A 20,317-nucleotide genomic window follows, 5' to 3' on the forward strand; every position below is an offset into this window, starting at 1 on the left:
AGTTCCATGAAAATCAGAAATGCTGGTGGTGTAATTCATTCCAAATCTGAAGGCCTGAGAACAAGGGGAGCTGAATGGGACTCCCAGTCTGAGGCCAATAACCTGAGAACTAGGGGGACACTTGGTGCAAGTTTCAGAGTCCAGTGACCTGAGAATAGGGGCTTTAGTGTCCGAGGGTAGGAGACGGATGTTCAAACTCAAAAGGAGAAAGACAGAATTCACCCTTCCTCCTCCTTTTTGTTCTCTTCTGGCCCTCAAAGGACTGGATGGTGCCCACCCATGTTAGTGAGGGCAGATCTTTAGTCATTCTACAATTTGAACATTCATCTTTTCCAAAAACACCTTTACAAACACACCCAGAAATGATGTTTTGCCAGCTCTTCAAACATCTTTTAACCAAGTCAAATTGACACATAAAGTCACCCATCACAGTCAGAAAGTTCCAGAAAAGATGTGCAAGAGGCTGAAGAAGACAAAGGGGCAACTCTTGGAAGGTGTCCACAGAAGGCAAGAAGAAATGACTGTACACCTGGATCTGGCTGAGAGTCAGGGAAGGTTTTCCTGAGGAATTGGAGAAGTGTGGGTCAGTACACTTCAGTTTCAAGTGACAAAGATCCTACTCAAAGTGGCATAAGTGAAACAAGGAATTCATTGACTCTTCTAACTGAAAAGACTGGGGGAACAGTTTTCTTTATACTTTTATGGAGTGGAATTCACGTGATTTTTCTCTTCCTCTCCCCAGATCACTTGTTTTGACACTGTCTCTGCTTCTTCCTCTCTTCCTGACCTCGGTTACTTCTATTGTAAGCAGCATTTCTCCCTATGGCAGGGATAGTGGGGAAGGGAGAATAGCACTGGCTAGGCTATAAGCACCTGCAAGCTTCTGTCATCCCAGATTGGAGCCCATTGTAGAAAGCAAACTCCTTCTATCCTAAGGTCCATACTCAGATTCAGAAAAGAACCCTGATTATCCAAGTTTAGAGCACACATCCATTCCTGGATGAAACTGAGACTAGAGAGATACAGTGTTAATTAAAGGAGGAACAAGCCTAGGTCCTATGCCCACTAGTAGAAGAAGAGTGAGATCCTGGTATCAGCAGACCTATCAGAACCACATGAAGAAGAGAAGCTACAATTTCCCAGAGCATTTTGTTTTTACTGAAAGGAAGAGGAAAAGGCCTCTGGACAGAAAAAAATACAGTTGACCCTTGAACAACATGGATTTGAACTGTGCGGGTTCACTTATAAGCAGGTTTTCTTTCACCTCTGCCACCCTTTGGACAGCAAGTACAAGCCTCCTCTTCCTTCTGCTCAGCCCACTCAACAAGAAGATGGTGAAGATGAAGACTTCTATGATGATCCACTTCCACTTAATGAATAGTAAATATATTCTCTTCCTTATGATTTTTCTTAATAACATTTTTTTCTTTCTCTAACTTACTTTATTTTAAAAATATAGTATATAATACATATGACATACAAAGTATGTGTTAATGGACTTTTTAAGGCTTCTGGCAAAGGTAGGTCAATTTAACTATTGTAAGCAGTGAAGTTTGAGGGAGTCAAAAGTTATATGTGGATATTCAACTGCATGGGGGTCAGCACCCCTGATTCCCATGTTTTTCAAAGGTCAACTCTAGTCTACTCTCTCTCTAGGCATATACTTATAAATACAGTTTATTAGAAAATTAATACATTACTGCTTGAGCTGCCAACCCTCAGAAAGTGAAATAAACCTCCTGAGGAATTCCAGCTCTGATGTGGCTCCCTTACTGCTAAAGCACACTTGGCCCTTGGATTCCAGGAAATGCACTTGTGACTCCTATCTCCTGCCCTTGTTCCAGTCTTCCCTTCTTCACTTCCTTTGACCAGCCTCATGGGTTGGTGTGCCCCAGGCTTCCACACCGTACCCTCTTGCTGGAAAGCCTCCATCACTTTGTGGTTTCCATTTTCTCCTCCTACAGCATGAATTGAGAAATTATTCATTTTCTTATATGCAAATGCTACACAACATCTCTGACAATTCTTTCCGGAGGCATTTCAAATCCAGGTGTCCAATACCAAATGCATTTCCCTTTAAAACCTGATCCTTATTCACATCTTCTATGTCTTGGTTAATGGCACCCATTGTACAAACACAAATTTTGAAACTATTCTTGACTCCTCCTTCCCCTTCCATCTCCAAACAGTAAGTTACCAAGAAAAATTCACTGTATCTCCTAAATCGTTCTTAAATCTTTCTCCTTTTCTCCAACTTCATGATTACTTTCATAGTCAAGCCCCTCAAGCTCACTTCGTATTACTTATAGCCACTATTTATTGAAAGTTTACTGTTTGCTAGGCCAGCACTCAGCACTTCATATAGGTTTTCTCAAGTAATCTCTAAACCAATGTCAGACATTATGTTAGCGAGAGGCATAAAATAGCCCTCTTGCTTGCCTCTCCATTCATGCTCTTGCTCCTCCTGCCAGGCTGGAGTAGATGCTAATGTAATTTAGACAGTGGTACTCACAGAGCAGCAGCATTGCTCTTTCACAGTCCTGTGTAAATGTTTGTGTCCTTTTAGCAACAACGAGAGGGAGGGTGCTGTTGGAATTTTGTGGGCAAAGACCAGGAATTGAAATTCCTAGGACATGCAAAATAGTCTCGGATAATGAAGAATTGCCTTAAACACAATGATAATTGCATCTCTATTGGTAAAGCACTAAACTAGGACATTGATTGAACTGTATTCCCAAGCCAGCTCACTCATCATATGCTTCAAAGAAATATACTTGTGTGTAATCCCCCCTTCCACTCTTTCTGGGTGTGTATTTCTCTCCTTGTATACAAACGCAAGCATTCGGGTCATTACTGCGGGTCCATTCATTCATCCATTTATTCAGTGGCTAACTACTGAGCAACTGCTGCATGCCAAGTACTCTGCTAATGCTGGGTAATGAGCATCACTGACACAGTCTCTCCCATGTGGAGCCCAGAGTGTAACTGGAGAGAGAGAGGAAAATAAACAAACCAATAATCACAAAAGTAAATGGAATTACAACTGACATAAAAGCAATGGAAGGAAGGTGCATGGAACTAAAAGCAAAAATGAAAGGAATTGGAACGCTGTATCTGGACTGGGAGGTAAGAAAAGGTCTTGCAAAAGTAATAGTCTAGCTGAGATACGAAGTCTAGGTAGGAGTGAACTAGGTAGAGATCTGCTGAGAGTAGGGTGAAGAGGGGGGAGAGATTGTCAGAAAGCATAACAACAAATAAAATCATCCTGTGACAAGAGAGAGCATGTTGGATTCAGGGACCCTAAGGAGGGCCTTGTGGCTGGCACAAAGTCTCAACAAGTTGTGCAGAGCAGGTGGGCCCAGAAAGACAGGTAGGGGCCAAACCATGCATGGATTTGCAGATCATGCTGAGATCATGAAATCACAATCCAAGTGTTTTGAGAAGCTAATTAAATCTTTTTTTATTATTATTATACTTTAAGTTCCAGGGTACATGTGCACAACTTGCAAGTTTGTTACATATGTATACATGTGCCATGTTGGTGTGCTGCACCTATTAACTCGTCATTTACATTAGCTATATCTCCTAATGAAGCTAATTAAATCTTTCAAAAAGGATTGATGTGGTCATATTTGCATTTTGAGATAGGTCATTCATAGGTGGATTTGAATAAGGCAAGAATGGACACAGTAGATCAAACAGCCTGCAATTATATTGACCCTGTGAGCAGGGCGAGTGGTTTGATCACACTCACCAGAGGTGGTGGCAGAAAACATGGAAAAAAATAGAAGAATCTGAGGGTAGCTTAGAAAGGATAAATAAAAGGCCTCCTTCAGGCCTGAGATGAAACCTAGTGCTTGAACTCTGATTTCCAGAATTACTAATGAGGGTATCAGACCAGATATTAAACATGATAACTATTTTTCTATGTGATTAACCTGTCCATCACCCTTAACGCTATCTTTTTTTTTTTTAAAGAGGTCTCTCATTTACGGGAGTTGCATAGATGTAAAATTATTAGTAATAAATGAAGCCAAATTTAAACCTATTTCTGTTTTAACCCAAAGCCTAGACTCCTTAAAATAGTACCCTGCATTGTGTCTTCATGCAATGGCCATTTAACTGGGATTCTTGCCTCAAGTTCTACCATCTAATTTTGTGATTCACAAATAGTGTACCTCAGACCAGCAGCATCAGCATCACCTGGGAATTTGTCAGAAGCGCAAATTCTCCAGTCTCTTCCCAGTCCTAGAGAATCAGAAATGCCAGCATTGGAGTCAGCAATTGGTGTTTTAACAAGACCTCCAGGTGAATCTGATACATGCTGAAGTTTGAGAACCAATGATTTAACTCATTTTCCACACTCCTTCTGTAAGAAACACTTTGAAGTTTCTTCAGCCAAGAGTCATGCATAGTCAATGACCTCTGAAAAACAGATTCCCTCCCTAGATTTTATTCAGCTCTCTCAAGGATAATAATAGTCAGAGAGGTTAGTCACTTAACAATTCTCTTTTTCACTGTTATATTCCGAGCTCCTAGGACAGTTCCTGGAACGAAGAAGGCACTCTGTATCTGCTGGTTGAATAAATATGATGTATGTCTCTTTTGAATATAATTTTTCTTCACTTCTCATGCCCAGTCTTTCCATTTATTTTCAGCTGAGCCTATTTTCTCACAATTCTTATAAGAGTCAATCACTGGTACCAAAAGGAGGATAAACATCACAGTTCCCATTGCTCACTACTCCCCCTTCTCCTGACACGCCCTCCTGAGGGGGGAAGAGTCACTGCTGTAAAAGTCAGCTATTCCCTGTGCATTTTTTAAAACCCCATCATTTCCCGCAGCAAAATGTCAAGAGCTATTTGTCTGGGAACCCATAACTTGGTAGGTAATAAAATAAGCATAGATTTGAAAATCATGTCTTAGGACTAAAGGACTCCAAGGAATTTTAAATAAATGATTTATCTAAATGAGTGATTGTATTAATTGCTATATCTAGAATTTAGCTTATCTGTTAATACGCCCTGGTGAATTCAGTGATATGGCTCCTCTCCAAGGTGCCTGTGGCCATCACGATGCCATTCACACAGGACGAAATGTCCACCCCCAAGGCTAAGTGAGAAACATTATCTCAGCAAAGCTACATTCTAGCCTGGAAACATATGGGCAGAGAAGAAATTAACAATGGGAGCTGGAGGGGCAATAAACATATGACATTATCACTAAGAAAATCCATTTAGATATTTAAGTTACACACTCTAGTGTCAGCCTGTTTAAATGGACCTATTGATCTTTCAGTTTCAATAAAATTGCTCTCATTTCGATTATACTGTTTAACCTTGAAGAATTTTAGGAAACATCTTAGTGCCAGCACTTTCCTTTCTCCCTACATATTACATTTTAATCCTTTCTTACTTTCCAGCTCTCTCTCTTATTCTCTTTGCTCCTTCCTTCCTTCCCCACAACCCTAAAGCTTACGATATTATTTAAGGCATCCTGAGTATCTACCACATTACATGAATACAAAAATAAAGACTACACAGTATTCACTGCAATCTAGCTCTGTAATTTTAGCCAATTCTTCAGTTTTCTCACTAATAAAATATATATCATAATATTTTATGATACACATGTTATGTTTATTATGAAGAGAAAATGAACTAATATGTATACAAGTTCTAAGAAGAATTTAGAGCAAATAATACGCTCTATGTAAATGTTAGTTGTTATTTAAGAGCAGAGACAGAAAGAAGGGATATAGGGCATATATCATTTGTAGGATGGAGAAATGACGTGCTAGAAGACCATTTCTCAGTGACATGACTTGAAATGGGATCTTAAGAATTTGTGTGCCAGCGTACTCATTTATTAAATATACTGAGTTATTTTAATAGGCCAAGGCCTGTGCTAAGCACATGTGATGAGGAGATAACCAGTGTGTGTGTGCTCACGTATGTGTGTGTGTGTGTTGTTGTTGTCATAGTCCTTGGTTCTAGGAGGGACTCAGCTGTGTAGATCACACTTGGGACCTTACATATGTCTACAATCACTGGAGCCAGAGTCTTCTTCAGGCTTCTCCACTCATCCGTGTGGTACCTGAGCCAAAACAGCTGCGATGTCAGGGGCTGCTCAGGCATCTCTCTGCCCATGAGACCTCTCTGCATAGCTAGTTTGAGCTTCCTCATATCCTGGAGATCCTTGGGTGGGTGTACTACTTACACAGTGAATGTCTTCTTCCAGAGCGAGCATTTCCAGGAAAACAGACAGAAGTTGCCAATTCTCTTAAAGGTTAGGCCCGGAACTTGTAAGGATCCCTTCCACTGAAGTCATTGTTTGAAGCAATTGCTAGTCAAACAAGCTTCAGGAAACTGGAAGAATAAAGTCCACCTTTTGACTGGGGGATGTGCTTTTGTAGTCACCCAGTGGGTTCTTGCTGCTGCCTCCACAAAGTCCATTCACTGAGACCATGGCATTGCAGTAGGGAAAGTTTAATTGATGAGAGCCTGGCCCATGCAAGAGAACTGGAGGTAACACTCAAATCATTCTCTCAGGCTTGGAGCTTAGAGTTTTTATAGACAATGTGGTGGACAGGGAGCTAGGGAATGGGTGCTACTGATTGGTTGAGGATGAAATCATGGGGGTATCGAAAACTGGCCTGGTGTATTGACTTCATCTCTAGGTGGGACCACAGAACCAGCTGAGTCATGAGTCATGCGTCTGGGTGAAGTTAGTCTGAAATAATCTAAAAAAAAAAAAAATCTTAGTTTTCACAATAGTGATGCTATCTATAGGGCCAATTAGGAAAGTCACACATCTCGTGACCTCCGGCCACATGACTCCTGAATAGTAAGGGATTATATAAACTGACTACATTTGAGCAGAGTTCAGGCCCCTCTCATCATCCTAATCTTGGGGCCTTCCTTTAGTCTTACAAAGGTGGTTTTCAGTCCCTGAGCAAAGTTGGGGTTAGTTTTAGGGAAGGACTATTATCCTCCTTGCTTTCAAGTTAAACTGTAAACTAAATTTCTCCTGTGGTTAGCTTGGCCTATACCCAGGAATGACCAAGAACAGCTTTGAGGTCAGAAGCAAGATGAAGTCAATTATGTCAGATCTCCCTTACTGCTATAATTTTGAAAAAGCGGTTTCACTTTCGGGGAAGTACAGAATTGATGGTGGCCATTTTACATATAAGTCTTCAAAGTAATGGCTTACTATCCTCATTCTACAGAAAAAGAGGTTGAAGTTAAAGAGAAACCTGCCCGAAATCAAGCCATAAAGTAGCAGAATTGAGCTACAAGCCTAAGTTTTACCCCAAAACTTTATGCATACCCACGGTGATATTCCTTTCCTGGGATATGATGAAGGAATGAGAAGACTCCTGGGTTGAGATGTGATCCCAGCACCGCTCCTATGTTGCTGTGTGATGTTGGGTAAGTCTCATCCCACCTCTGGACCTCACTCTTCTCTTCTGTATTGTGAGGGGATTAGACTCAGTGATGCTGCAGGCAGTCTCAGCTCTAAAATTCTGCAGGTCTGACCATCTTTGCTTTGCCCCTTTGGCTATGGATTGACAGACTGTCTCCTTAGTTTACAGAGAAGCCTCGGCATGTCAACTTCATGCCCATGTGGGTTATGAACCTCTCTGATTCTCTTTCAAGGAGAACTTGCTGTTGAGACTTTCAGGGGTGCTGCCAGACACCTCAGGGTAAGACTCAGTTGCACAGAGCTGCTTAGACCAAGGTTCTGCACTTCAATCAAGGCATGAGTGTAAAGACCTGGCCATTTCAACTTAACAGAGGGATAGCTCTGATGGCTATTTTAACTCTAGAACTCTCCAGGGAGGTAACTGGTGTTGTCATTAGGTCTCACGCCTCAGCTTTGGTCTCTACCTAATCCTGCTTCCTCCTCCTCCCCAGGGGCACTCCCTAATAAATATCCTGTAAGGAAACTTCATCTCTGAGCCTGTTTCCCAAAAAACACAACTAAGATCAACTCGGCTAATCACTAAGATCCACCTCCTAACATAGGTTCCAACAAGCTGGCTTTTCTAAGAATAACTGATGGGAATATGGGAAAATACATATTTTCCAGTGTCCCCAATTTTATGTATGAAAAAAACTCAGTCTTAGGGATGAGAAAGGGCTTTCCCCGATAATAGAGCAAGAAATGACGGAGCCAAGGTTCACATTGTGTACACCTAACTGCAAGACCCATGCTCATCCCAATATTCACAGAGAAAATCTGAAATTTTCCAAGGTAGTTTTGATGTAATATAATTGGGTTTCTGCAGGAACTAAGTAAAATTTCATGTTTATACACTTTTAAGCAATTAGATTTAAATGCCTTTTCAAATCAGAGAAAGTTCTTTCATACTCCAGGTGTCTGAAAGTTTTCCGCAGAAAATGAAATAAACATAATTTACATGTGGGACCCACTGTTTATATTTTCCAACCAATTCTATATTTATTTGTAGTTTTCTCCATTTATGATTTCTTTTATATATATATATGAGTTCATATACATACATATTTCATATATATATATGATATATATATAAATATATATATATATATGATATATATAAAATCAATACATATGTTAATCAACTATTATCTGGTATTCCTTACTGGAGGAAAATGGTTTAGATCAGTGCTTCTCAAACATGACAACACTTTTTAATCTCCTAGGAAGCTTTTCAAAAACACAAATTCCAGAACTCTCTTCTCCCAAGCCAAGTAAATCAGAATCTCTGGAGAAGACACACAGGCATATTATGTTTTGAAATCTCCCCAGAAAATTCTGAAGTCAGGATTAGAAATAATGGGTTTTGTTGTTGCTGCCTAATATACATTCTATTAGCTTCTTTTAAAGCTGCATAATAGCTTATGTTAAGACTATAACATTGATCTGTCCACATTCACTCCTTTAAAAAATTTATTTTGCCTGAAGCAAACATTTCCTGAGTACCTACCATGTGCCAAGCCTTTAACTAAGGCTTGGGGGATTCAGTAATGAAAAATACAGCCTTTAATTTTGAGGAGTAGAGTTTATAGTGGGAGTGAGCCAGGTAAGAGACATGTAAAAAAGCAATTTGACTTCAGTAAATGACAAGTTTGTGCAACGAATTAACAAGGCCCAAGAATGGTAGGTTTTCTAACTCATAATACTGGCTTAGAGAGAGCATTCTTATGCAGGTTACCCTTGAAATTACCTAATAGAAAGCGTAGCAATTATTTCTGGGGACTGAATGACTGAATGGGTGACGTGTTTTTTGTTTGTTTGTTTGTTTTTGTTTTTGTTTGAGATGGAGTCTCACTCGGTTGCCCAGACTGGAGTGCAATGGTGTAATCTCGACTCACTGCAACCTCCACCTACCGGTTTCAAGTAATTCTCCTGCCTCAGTCTCCTGAGTAGCTGGGATTACAGGTGTGCACCATCACACACAGCTAATTTTTATATTTTTAGTAGAGACAGGTTTTCACCATGTTGGCCAGGCTGGTCTTGAACTCCTGACCTCGTGATCCACCTGCCTCAGCTTCCCAAAGTGCTGGGATTACAAGTGTGAGCCACTGTGCCTGGCCAGGTGAGGTGTTTTAGGCAAAGGGAACAGATTCAGAGGACAAAACACTGTGTTTTTGGAGGCAAGCAGGGTCAATTCAAGTACTTGAAAGACTGCCAAATTCTGAGATCATATCATGCAAATCAAAAGCAAAGTATTAGTTTATCATTCATGACAATTTATATCTACAGCTCCCACAAAATTACAGAAATAAGATATCTGCTGCTCTATATGAATTCAAATGTTTATTAAAATGTTTACATGGTGGGTAGTAAAAAACAGTTTTACAAAAATCAAATGCTAGGCAGTGGCACCAGTTTTGAACGATGTTTCTACCTCAAGGATGATGTTAGGGCTTTACATATATTATTTTACTCAATAATTCTGTAAGGAAAGCATTCTCATCCCTACTCTTCATGTGAGATAAATGAGGCTCAGAGAAAAGAAAGTACTTAAACAAGGTCATGCCTCTTAGGAGTGGTAAAACTAGGATTCAAGATCACAGTAAGAATCCAGAAAAGTAAAAAGTAGAAGTGCTTGCATTTTTCTATCCTCGGTCTTATTTTTACAATCATGAGCTTAGAATTCTGAAAAAGGCTAAATCAAAATAAGTGTAAAATAAAAGGTTACTCAACGGTATCTTGCAATGAAGATGTAAATGACCGTGTTACATGTTTATTGTGATAATTGTCATGAATAATGCAAATACAATACATCAGATTATCTGACTATAGTTGTGCACAATAGGTGGTAGCCATTGTTGTTGTTGTTGTTGTTAGTGCTACTAATAACTTGTAATCGTATCTTACAGAAAATTTTAGGTTAGATAGTGCTTTCAAGAAAGTCACCTTGTATTATATTACACCACCTCTATAAAACAGACTATCCTGATTTTACAGATAAAGAATCAAAAATATCTTCTGCTTAAGTAACTTTCAAAAGCTATAGAATTAGTGGGCAAAAAGATGAAATTCAAAACAGTATCATGCCTCTTTCTTACAACTATAATTCATCAGTTTTTATGAAGCCAACCCTCCCACCAGGAGCAAGGGAGGAAGACATGTAACCCAAACACACATGCAAGCACATATGTGCACACAACTGTTTCAAGGTTTCAGGGGATTACCAAGAAATATAGGATTTAAGGAGTCAAAATCTCACACAAAAAAAGAGAAATGTGCTGATGTGAGCCTAATGTTTCATCTGGCCTTTCCCCTCTAGGCATCCGCTGGTTACCAAACTACACAGGACTAGAGTCTAAAAAGTCAAACTAAAGCTGCTCCAAAGAATTCCAAAATCCAAACAAAATTTTTGACAATTACATGGGATTGGAGAGATAAAACTTAGAATTCAGGGTTCCCAAGGAAACAGGGGTACCAGAAAGGAGGGAGGAACACAGCAGGTAAGCTCAATACATGGCCCCAGTTTTCCCTGAGGGGCATTTGAGAAGATGAAACACTAAGCATAGCTTTGGAGAACCTCACAGTGTTATGTACGCAAAGAAATATGGGTCCCAATAAGGAGAGATCTTATGTAAACTCAAAGTTTGGGCTTTTGGAAGAGTTCACACTGGGAGTAGGTGCAAACCAGAAAGAGAACATGATTAAAATATAGAAACTCAATCTTTCTACAGCTGGATCCCAGAGAGCAGTGTTGGAATCTGCCCCTTCTCTAGCTGCCTAACAAAAATTAAATCAAATGAAGTCATCTGTAAAAGTATAGAACATCATCCAGCACCTCTATAACTTGTCCATATACAAAAGTTAGGACTCAATTATAAATTACCATTCCGAAACTGAAATAGTGCCAAGAGGAAAGAAAAAGAGGAAAGAGAAAGTAGCAATACACTCACAGATGATTCAGATATTGAAGTTCCCAGAAATGGATTCTAAAATTGCTATGACTTATATGTTCAAGAAAGTAGATGACAAGATATAACATTTTACCGCAAAGGGAAAAGCAATAAAAAAGAAGCAAATAGCAATTATAGAACCCATGGCTTTGGCTTCAGACGAAATTGGAGTAAAAGGAATCAGATTTGACCTCCCACTGGAAACAAATTTTAAAATGAATAAATATATAAGAAAATATATTTTCAAGACATTGGAGATCAATAAATGAAGAACAGTAATCCGTAAGAGTTACGAGTGAAAACAATGGAAGCCCTACAATTGTCCATATTATCTCGTTGAGAGAGATTCCAGGCTGTGGCTCAGGAAAGGGAAACTCAGGAGTCCAGGAGACTAGGGTTGAAAGTCCAGGGAGATCAAGTAGATGGAGTTTTTAGGGCAATGGACCAGGAAAGGTAGAACTGCACACAGAGAGAATTATAAATAGGACTCTGGGTATGTGCAGATGACACCTACCTTCAGTATTCAACAACATACTAATCAATGTATGCATGTGAGAAAACCTTGAAGTATCTGGGAAGGAATAACATGAAAGAATTAGAGAGAAAAGTTACTTAGAGTTCACACAAGTCCAGGGAATAGTGCCTGTTCCCACTGAACAGATTGGAAAAATCTACTGAGTCACAGGGCACTGCGTGCAAAGCAAGTTCACTTTGCACTGGCATTAATCCCAGGGACAGGCTCAAAACCCCTCACCCACTACACGTTGGGCTATGACAGTTTCTATCACTTGCACAAGTAGTGACACAGAACACTCGCATACAACTCTACATGAAGTAGGTTTATTACTTACAGATAGGCAGCAAGGGACAACAGAAGCCTAGAATTCATGACAAGCCAGTCTCCCAAGCTTCAGGAAAGCTACCCAGGACAGATGGAATCTATGCATACGTGTCCCACTTGCACTTCAGCTAAGGGGCCCTGGAAAGCAGCCCACCGTGGATTCTATACTCTGGGGATTATATGGATTGCTGGGCTAAAGCGCTGCAGGACATTCTGTTCTAGGAAGGACTTGGAGCAGCCCCTGGCCTGTTCTAGCCAATTCTACTATATGTCAGGATGCTGCATTCCCAGCACATGCTAGTTATTCTTGAGAACTATAAGCAAGAAAGGGGGAGAAGACAGAGTTGGCCCAAGACACCTGGAGAACTGTCCTGCCTTGGATGGAATACTCGGAAGACACTTGTCAAAGTTGTGAGGAAGAATTCACATGAATGGATCAACACACTGTAGCATGTCCCTATGATAAAATAATGCTCAGCACTGGAAAGCAGTGAACTATTGATTATGCAATAACAAAATAATCGTGCTAAGTGAAAGAAGCCAGTCAAAAAAAGAGTACGGACTAATTATATGTATAATTATTATGCATCATTTAAAAATACACTAGAACTCAAATTAGTTACCATTCCCACATGCAAATATTATTGCAACTCTTTGTAAGCTTTTTGCATATGCCAAAAGATAATTTACAAGTTAAACACCAGATTATTTTTTATTTGTTAAAAACTCTTCAAAAAACTGATTGTATAGAAACTAATAACATATAATGTTAGATGATTACAGTTATTAATATAGTTTTTCTCATTAGGATAAAAAAGTCTCTTTAAATCAAAAAAGAAGCATATAACTGCAATAGTAATTACATGTTAATTAATTTGCTACAAACTGACTATTAAAACATGGATTCATGTTGTGCTATTATATGGAATAGGAGCATATCAAAACCTTAGGTAATTAAAATTTACATTGATGAGATGTCCGTGCTAAGCTTAGTACAGCAATATCAGGCTTGTAATTGAAAAAACAATTATATGCATGGCTATATATGTATAGATTTATGATTATTATGTACATACATAATCCACAATAATCATAAATCTGGTGTCAGGGGAAAACTTAGGCTTTACATGTAATATAGAAAGATGAGATGTATCAGGAATGAGTGGACTTTTATAGAAACCTTAAAAGTCGTAAAAGTGCTTTCTGAGGCCTTTTGAGAATCAGTTGCTCCAGGGGAGGGCATGATGGTCAGAACTTTGGTAATTAAAGGGTAGAAAACATGCAGAATTGGATACACATTTTATAACTCTATTTTTATCTTTGAGACTTTTGCTAGCAATCATGTTTCAAGGTAGCCAAAGGGCTTTTGAATCACAATTTATATCCAAGTCAACAGGTTTATATTACCCCCAGTTGTAAATAGAAAATGATAAGCATTGAGTGTGTTCTAGTTCTGTAAAAATTAGCAATACTACATGTTTTTCTGCGTGTCCTTACTCCAAAAATAAAATTTACCAAGAAAGAAAGAAAAGTCTTCCCACCCCACCATCATGGACAACATGTTAACATAAAAATTAAATGAGGCAACATATCCTGAAGACATTTATGAACTTAAAGTGCTATGTGATTATGTGAATGTAATTAATAACCTATATCTTTTTCTATAGCTGGTAATATAATATTTTAGAGCAGGAGAAACTTAAGAAATGACCTTGTCAAACGCTGACATTGTACAAGACAGGCGATCGGTGCTTTGCTTGGTGAGTTTACCTGTCCGAGACTCCACAGCCTCTTTGTGGCAGAGAAAAGTCCAAACTCTTAGCCCCTAACTTTAACTCGTGTGTTGTCTCTCCTCCCACTCCACCGTCTGGTGCTGATTTGTAAGTGAAGTTCCTCGTAGATTCTCTGTAGATATTTATAACCACGCGGAGCTCAGGTCCTCACTCCTGAGCAGGTGTCGCTCGGCTGCTTGCCATGACTCCTCTCCTTGCACTCTGAAAACAAGGTCATTTTGTTCACAGGCCGAGTGCAGAGAACCTTACACAGATCAGGGGTTTTAAATATGACAAACAGGAGTGTCTAATGCTAAACGTTTCGGAATGCATTAAATGTTGCTGTTTTAGTAATCAAAACCGTTAATTGCAGTAAATAAATTTACCCATTCCCCACATAATCCAGGGTGATATGGAGTAATTAGTACTTCATTTCATTGCTTGGAATTGATATCAATTAATTTACTTGCCAGGTAATTTGTTAACCTGTTTAAGAATTTTTCCTTATAATTCTGTTAGTACCTTTGTCCAATAATGTTTAAAACATAATGTAATTAAATGATAACCAAAACGACTGAAAATCATATTTAGTGAGTACAGTGATTGACCATTATTTTTTTTTCAGTCAGTACAATAATTTTTTTTTTTTTTTGAGACAGTGTCTTGCTCTGTCACCCAGGTTGGAGCCAATGCGCCTGGCCCAGTGCAGTAATTAAATACACAATCTCTGTCATATGTCAGGTGGACTAGCCTGCCCTTTTTTTGAGGCCATCCTTGGTTTTCAGAATTAAGACAAAAAAAAATCTCTTGACCATTGACAGCAAGAGTGACAACCTTCTTCTCCCCAGTTACCAGCACATAAGCCCACTCAGTCCTTCCCTGGTTCTATTCCCATTACCTCCTCTTCATTCTGTTTTAGCCACCTCCACCTTATCCTTCTCTTCCCTCCCTCACTTATCTTACTTGCCCCTCAGATGGGTAGGTCCCTCTCTCTGTCCTCCCTCAGCCCTATTCTCCTTCTGTCATAATACTCTTCATCCTACATAAGAATCATTTATCTTCTGACCATCAACAGGTAGCCACTGTACTCAGGTTCCAAAATCTCTGCTGGAGATGTGTTCAGCACGACCAACACAGCCCTTGTCCTCACAGGACTTCGGGTAGAAACAAGGAGGGGACTTGAATCATTGATCATGTTTTAATCATCAGAAGCATGTAAAATACTATAAACTAGAAATACAGGGCAGTACCAAACTGCTATGACTGCTGTGCTGTCTTCAGTATCCCAATCATATCTACAATATAAGCAAATACACAAAATTATCAAATGTTTTGTTTTCTTCAAGCATTGTATATAAACAAGATACAAAAATATTCTTGGGACAACTGAACACACAAATGACTATTACCCTAGAGTTCCTTCCCCTAGGCTCATGTGGAAAATTGAAACAGAATTTTACTTCTCTACTTACCCTGAAACCCCACAACTTTCTCAGACTGTCACTAAAGTTGATGAATTTTGGTTCTCATTTAAGAGCTACTTAAATGTGTCTTTCCTGGAGCATGACGTTCTTGTCTTTCTCAAGGCTGTGCCTCCCTTCCTTCATGCACTCTGTCTTGAAGATGAGCAGGAAAAGTTCCTCAGCGCCATCTAAGGTAGCCATCATTTCTCCTTTGCCAAGGAAACCTTTCCTCAATCTGTTCATGCCTGAATACCAGGACCAACTCCCTACGAAGTAACTGTGGCCTCTTGGAGTGTTGTGCAATACAGATCAGTGTCTGCCAAACATGTATCAAAATGACTTGGAGATCATTTAAAAGTGCAGTTAGATTCAGTAGGTCTGGGGTGGAGTCTGAGATTATGCATTTCTAACAAAGTCCTGGGTGATGTCAATATTGCAGGTCTGTGGACCACATTGTGAGTAGCAAGGATGACAAAAACAGAGAGACTAATCTGCATGAAAAAATTTTGGATATTTATTGGTGTCATAATATCTACCAAATCAGGGTCAAATCTAGAGATATCTACAACTGTGACTCAACATAAAGGCAGATATTTTTGAGCAGGACCTTCAGAAGTTCTAAAAACTTATTCTATTACAAAGTTTCACAATATGCTCCTACTTCGGATCTTGTTTTTAACTCCATAGCAGCATATGTCACTAAAGAACTAATGGGGGCATTATCAAGAGAGAAGCCTGACCTCTGTCCCAGGTTAGCCCCCAAGGTCTTATCACAGCTTTTTCGTGTGAGCTCTCAGTAGCCTATGGCTGCGGCATCTGCCATAAGAACATGTTCCGTGTTAGGACCAGGTTTCCTTCTGCATCCTGTACCAGGGTTCTCATGGGATCACTCCCTAAATTCATCATCAGTGAATCTGATAAATACCAAGTGGCCAGAAAGATTGCAAACTACCTGCGTGAAAAGAGGTCAAAAGTTTCAGGGGAAGGAGGGTTCAGTTATCATCAGGCAGCTTTTTAAAAAGCTCATTAAAGCACAATCATACAGGGTTACAACAGTCTAATTCTAAAGAACAGAGGAAAAACTATTGACCAATAAACTTTGACTTAAAATCCTATCAATTAAATGGGGAATCCCTAGTGACAGCCCAATTCTAATTGAAGTTTGCTCAACAAAATCCTTATCTGGTCCTTATTCCCTTTATTACCTCATCAGTTTTCTTCCTTTTCATTTTGAATTCTATGAAGACAAAGACATGTTGAGCACCAGCTCACCACAGGACCTTCCTTCTGTGACAGACCCAGTGGACCCTGCCACATTTCTCTTATTCTGTTTGTTATGTTCCCTGCTTGCCCCTGGGACCCGTACACTATCCCCATCATGCTCTCCCCAAAATGCCCATTACAAATTTATGAAATAGGGGCCAGGACACAAGGGCTGCAAAAATGAGCCACAGTCACTAGTTTGCAAAGAAAAAAAAAATTGGTGTTGATGCCAACTAACCTTTCTCTTTACCTATGAGACAGGAAAATGGCCTTTTGTCCCCTTTTTTTCTTAGCTCAGGTACTTGGCTATTGTTTGCAGTCTCTATACTCGTTAAATAGAGATACCTACTAGAATTTTTCATCCTCCTTCAAAGTGTTATGAGGAACAGAGATAATAGCCTGGGAAGTCATTTGAAATGTTGAAAATCTTGATTCAACGTAAGACAGCTGTTTAAATCATAGTTTACAAATAAGAAAACAACAACGGAGCAGGTTTCCAGCATACTAAAAATAGTAAAGTTTAGTTTCCCTAGAAGAAGGTTCTACACAGTTTTTCCTTCAAGGAATATGTATAATTTTGATTGTGCTTTGGAATATCCTAGTCCCAAGCTTTTTAAAATCAGCTTTACTTAAGAGCATTTAGCTTTATGAGAACCTAGCATAACACGGACATGGTTTCTTTTATTTTTCAGAAGATGGTAGGCAGAGAGTATCCAAATTATTGCTCCATGCTGTGAGATCCCCGTTCCTAGAAAAGCCGAGGTCTGCCTTCCAATGTGCAATTGTAGCTTAATAGGAAAGTTATATCACTGTTGACAGTCTTGTCCTTCCTTAATAAATCTTAGGAGTTATCCCATAAGGAATATTCATTTTCCTTCGGCTATGAAGTGACCATTAAGATGCACCAGTAAAGAATCCATGGCTTTTAGTGTCTGGCCCTATTTCTTCTAGTTCAAGAATTTTAAGAAAAAATATTGCAATAAAAGGTATATTTTTATTAGCTATAAAGCAGATATATTTCTTGTTTCTCAAAAAAAAGTGTTATTCTGAAAATGTTCAAATAGCCAGGATTTACATTTTGCTAAGTTAGATTTTAAATAAAAGATTCCTGCTTAATTATAAAGAGAGAATATTTACTGACAGAAAATGCCCCTATAAATGGAAACATGTTTTCACGCTGTCCCCTGACACCCGTCGGGGGTGGTAAGAGAGTGGAGAGTGGAAATTGCTCAACACCAAAGGTGGAGCTTGGTCATCAAAGGGCAGGAAGAATTATGATGGCTGAAAATAGCAACAGAGGGGACCCGCAGCGAGGTCCAACCTTACCCTCCACCAATAAATAAATGTACCACAAATAAATAAATAAATAAGTGACCTTCTCTGTGATTGAGGGTTATTGACTATCTATTTTATTTTTTTCCTGCCACTTGTTAATACCTGTTTGCATAGAGGGATACTTGCATTTTATGCTATCAGGAATAGAAAGCAGTTCCCTTTGCAAATATTACAAGAGAAGGTTGACAAGCATATATGGGTATGGAGAGGCATTAAATCAACATTTATTGAGTACCTACCATGTGCTGGAATCTGAGCTAAGATGCTTTTGTATGTGTTTTTCTAGCTAAATAATTATATCCCCATCATTTAAAGATCTATGATACTAAGAAGTGAATTAATTTGCTCCAGATGAGATAGCTGACAAATATGAAAAACAGTCCCAATGTCCCATTGTGATGTTCAAGTCACATCACACTATGTTTTCTCACATATACAATAGACCAGCACTTTCCAATCACAAGTTTTGCAATGATGGAAATGTTCTGTATCTATGTTGCTCAAAATTGCACTAGCCTCATATGACTACTGAACCTTTGAAATTTGGCTACTGTGAGTGAGAAACTGAATTTTACATTTAATTGTATTTTAATTAATTTTAAAAAATGTCTGTCACCCAGGCTGGAGTGCAGTGCCATGATTATGGCTCACTGCAACCTTAAACTCTTGAGTTCAAATGATTCTTCTGCTTCAGCCTCCTAACTGTCTGGGACTATAGGCTTGTACCACCAGACTCCACTACTGTTTTTAATTTTGTAGAGATGAGGTCTTGCTATGTTTGGCCAGGCAGGTCTTGACCTCCTGGCCTCAAGTGATCCCACTGCTCAGCCTCCAAAACCCTAGGATTACAGGCATGAGCTACTGTACCCACCCTAAATTATATTTAAGCAAACACACATGGCTACTATATGAGATAACAAATGTCTAGCCAGAAATTTTGTTTTAGTAAGAATTGTAAAGGTTCTTTCAACTCCTATTTTTCTCTCCAGTCTGGCATCACTGTTTCTTCCCAACTCTTGTTTATCTCTGAAAATGCAATCCTTAGATATCAGCGATAAAGACATCTGAAAAGTGTATCTTCCATGAAAGCAATAAGAATAGCTCAATAAATTGCATGTAGGATCACTCAAAGAGATCTATTTCTAGATATTACAATTAAATTGTTGAAAGCCAAAGACCATCTTGAAGGCAGAAAGAGAGAAGTTATGTATCGTACGCAAGGGATGCTCATTAAGATTAACAGATTTCTCATCAGAAACCATGGAGGCCAGAGGGCAGCAGGATGGCATGTTCAAAGTGCTGAAATATAGACTGTCAATCAATAATTTTATAACCTGCAAAACTGTCCTTTAAAAATGAGAAAAAAAGTAAGATACTCCCAGTAAATAACAACTGAGACAATCTGTTGCCAATAGACTTACTCAAAAGAAATTTTAAAAGGAGCCCAAAAGAAGGCCGAAATGAAAGAACACTAGACTGTATCTCAAATCCACCTGAAGATTCAAAGAGTACTGGTAAAGTTAAATACAGAGGTAAATATAAAGCACAGTATACATGTATCTTTTTTTTCTACTATCTTATTTTTAAAACAACTTTCTAAAACAATAATTATGAATCATTACTGATGGATGCCCAGTATAGAAAGATGTAATATGTATAACAATACAACAAAGGAGAAAAGATTAAATGGAGGTAAGTAGGAGCAAAGCCAGTGCTTACTATGGAACCTAGATTGGCATTAATCTGATCCAGACAGTTATAAGCTATGACATTAATTGCAACTCTCAGGATAACCACTATGAAAATAACTCAAAAATACTTAGTTGAAGAAATGACAAGAGAAGTAAATCGCTACCATTGAAAAATTTGTTTAACATATAAAAGACAGCAACAGAGGAAGGTGGGGGAAATATGTAGAAAACAAATAGAAAATATGTAGAAATATGTAGAAAACAAATAGAAACATAATGGAAATAAATTTTACATTATCAGTAGTTATATCACAGGTAAATTTATTAAACATTCCTAACATGGCAGAGAATGGATAAAGAATTAAAACATGATCCAAATATATGCCATCTGCAAGAGTTGGCATATAGCATGATCCAACTACATGCCATCAGTCTGTATTTCAGCACTTTGAACATGCCATCCTGCTGCCCGCTGGCCTCCATGGTTTCTGATGAGAAATCTGTTAATCTTAATGAGCATCCCTTGCATACGATCCATAAC

The 20,317-nt window shown here is 38.8% G+C and overlaps 1 protein-coding gene across 1 annotated transcript in view; it reads right to left on the reverse strand.

Annotated features, from left to right (window-relative positions):
• The window catches only part of LOC126932408 (uncharacterized), a 72,572-nt gene extending 57,353 nt beyond the window's left edge, over positions 1 to 15,219 (reverse strand). Inside the window, exon 1 of the mRNA XM_050751206.1 lies at positions 15,091 to 15,219. Coding sequence (XP_050607163.1) covers positions 15,091 to 15,219 — 129 coding nt within the window. The remainder of the gene's footprint in view (positions 1 to 15,090) is intronic.
• Positions 15,220 to 20,317: the final 5,098 nt, after the last annotated feature.

The sequence above is a fragment of the Macaca thibetana genome, chromosome 12 (genome assembly GCF_024542745.1).
Source record: "Macaca thibetana thibetana isolate TM-01 chromosome 12, ASM2454274v1, whole genome shotgun sequence".
Classification (NCBI taxonomy): domain Eukaryota; kingdom Metazoa; phylum Chordata; class Mammalia; order Primates; family Cercopithecidae; genus Macaca; species Macaca thibetana.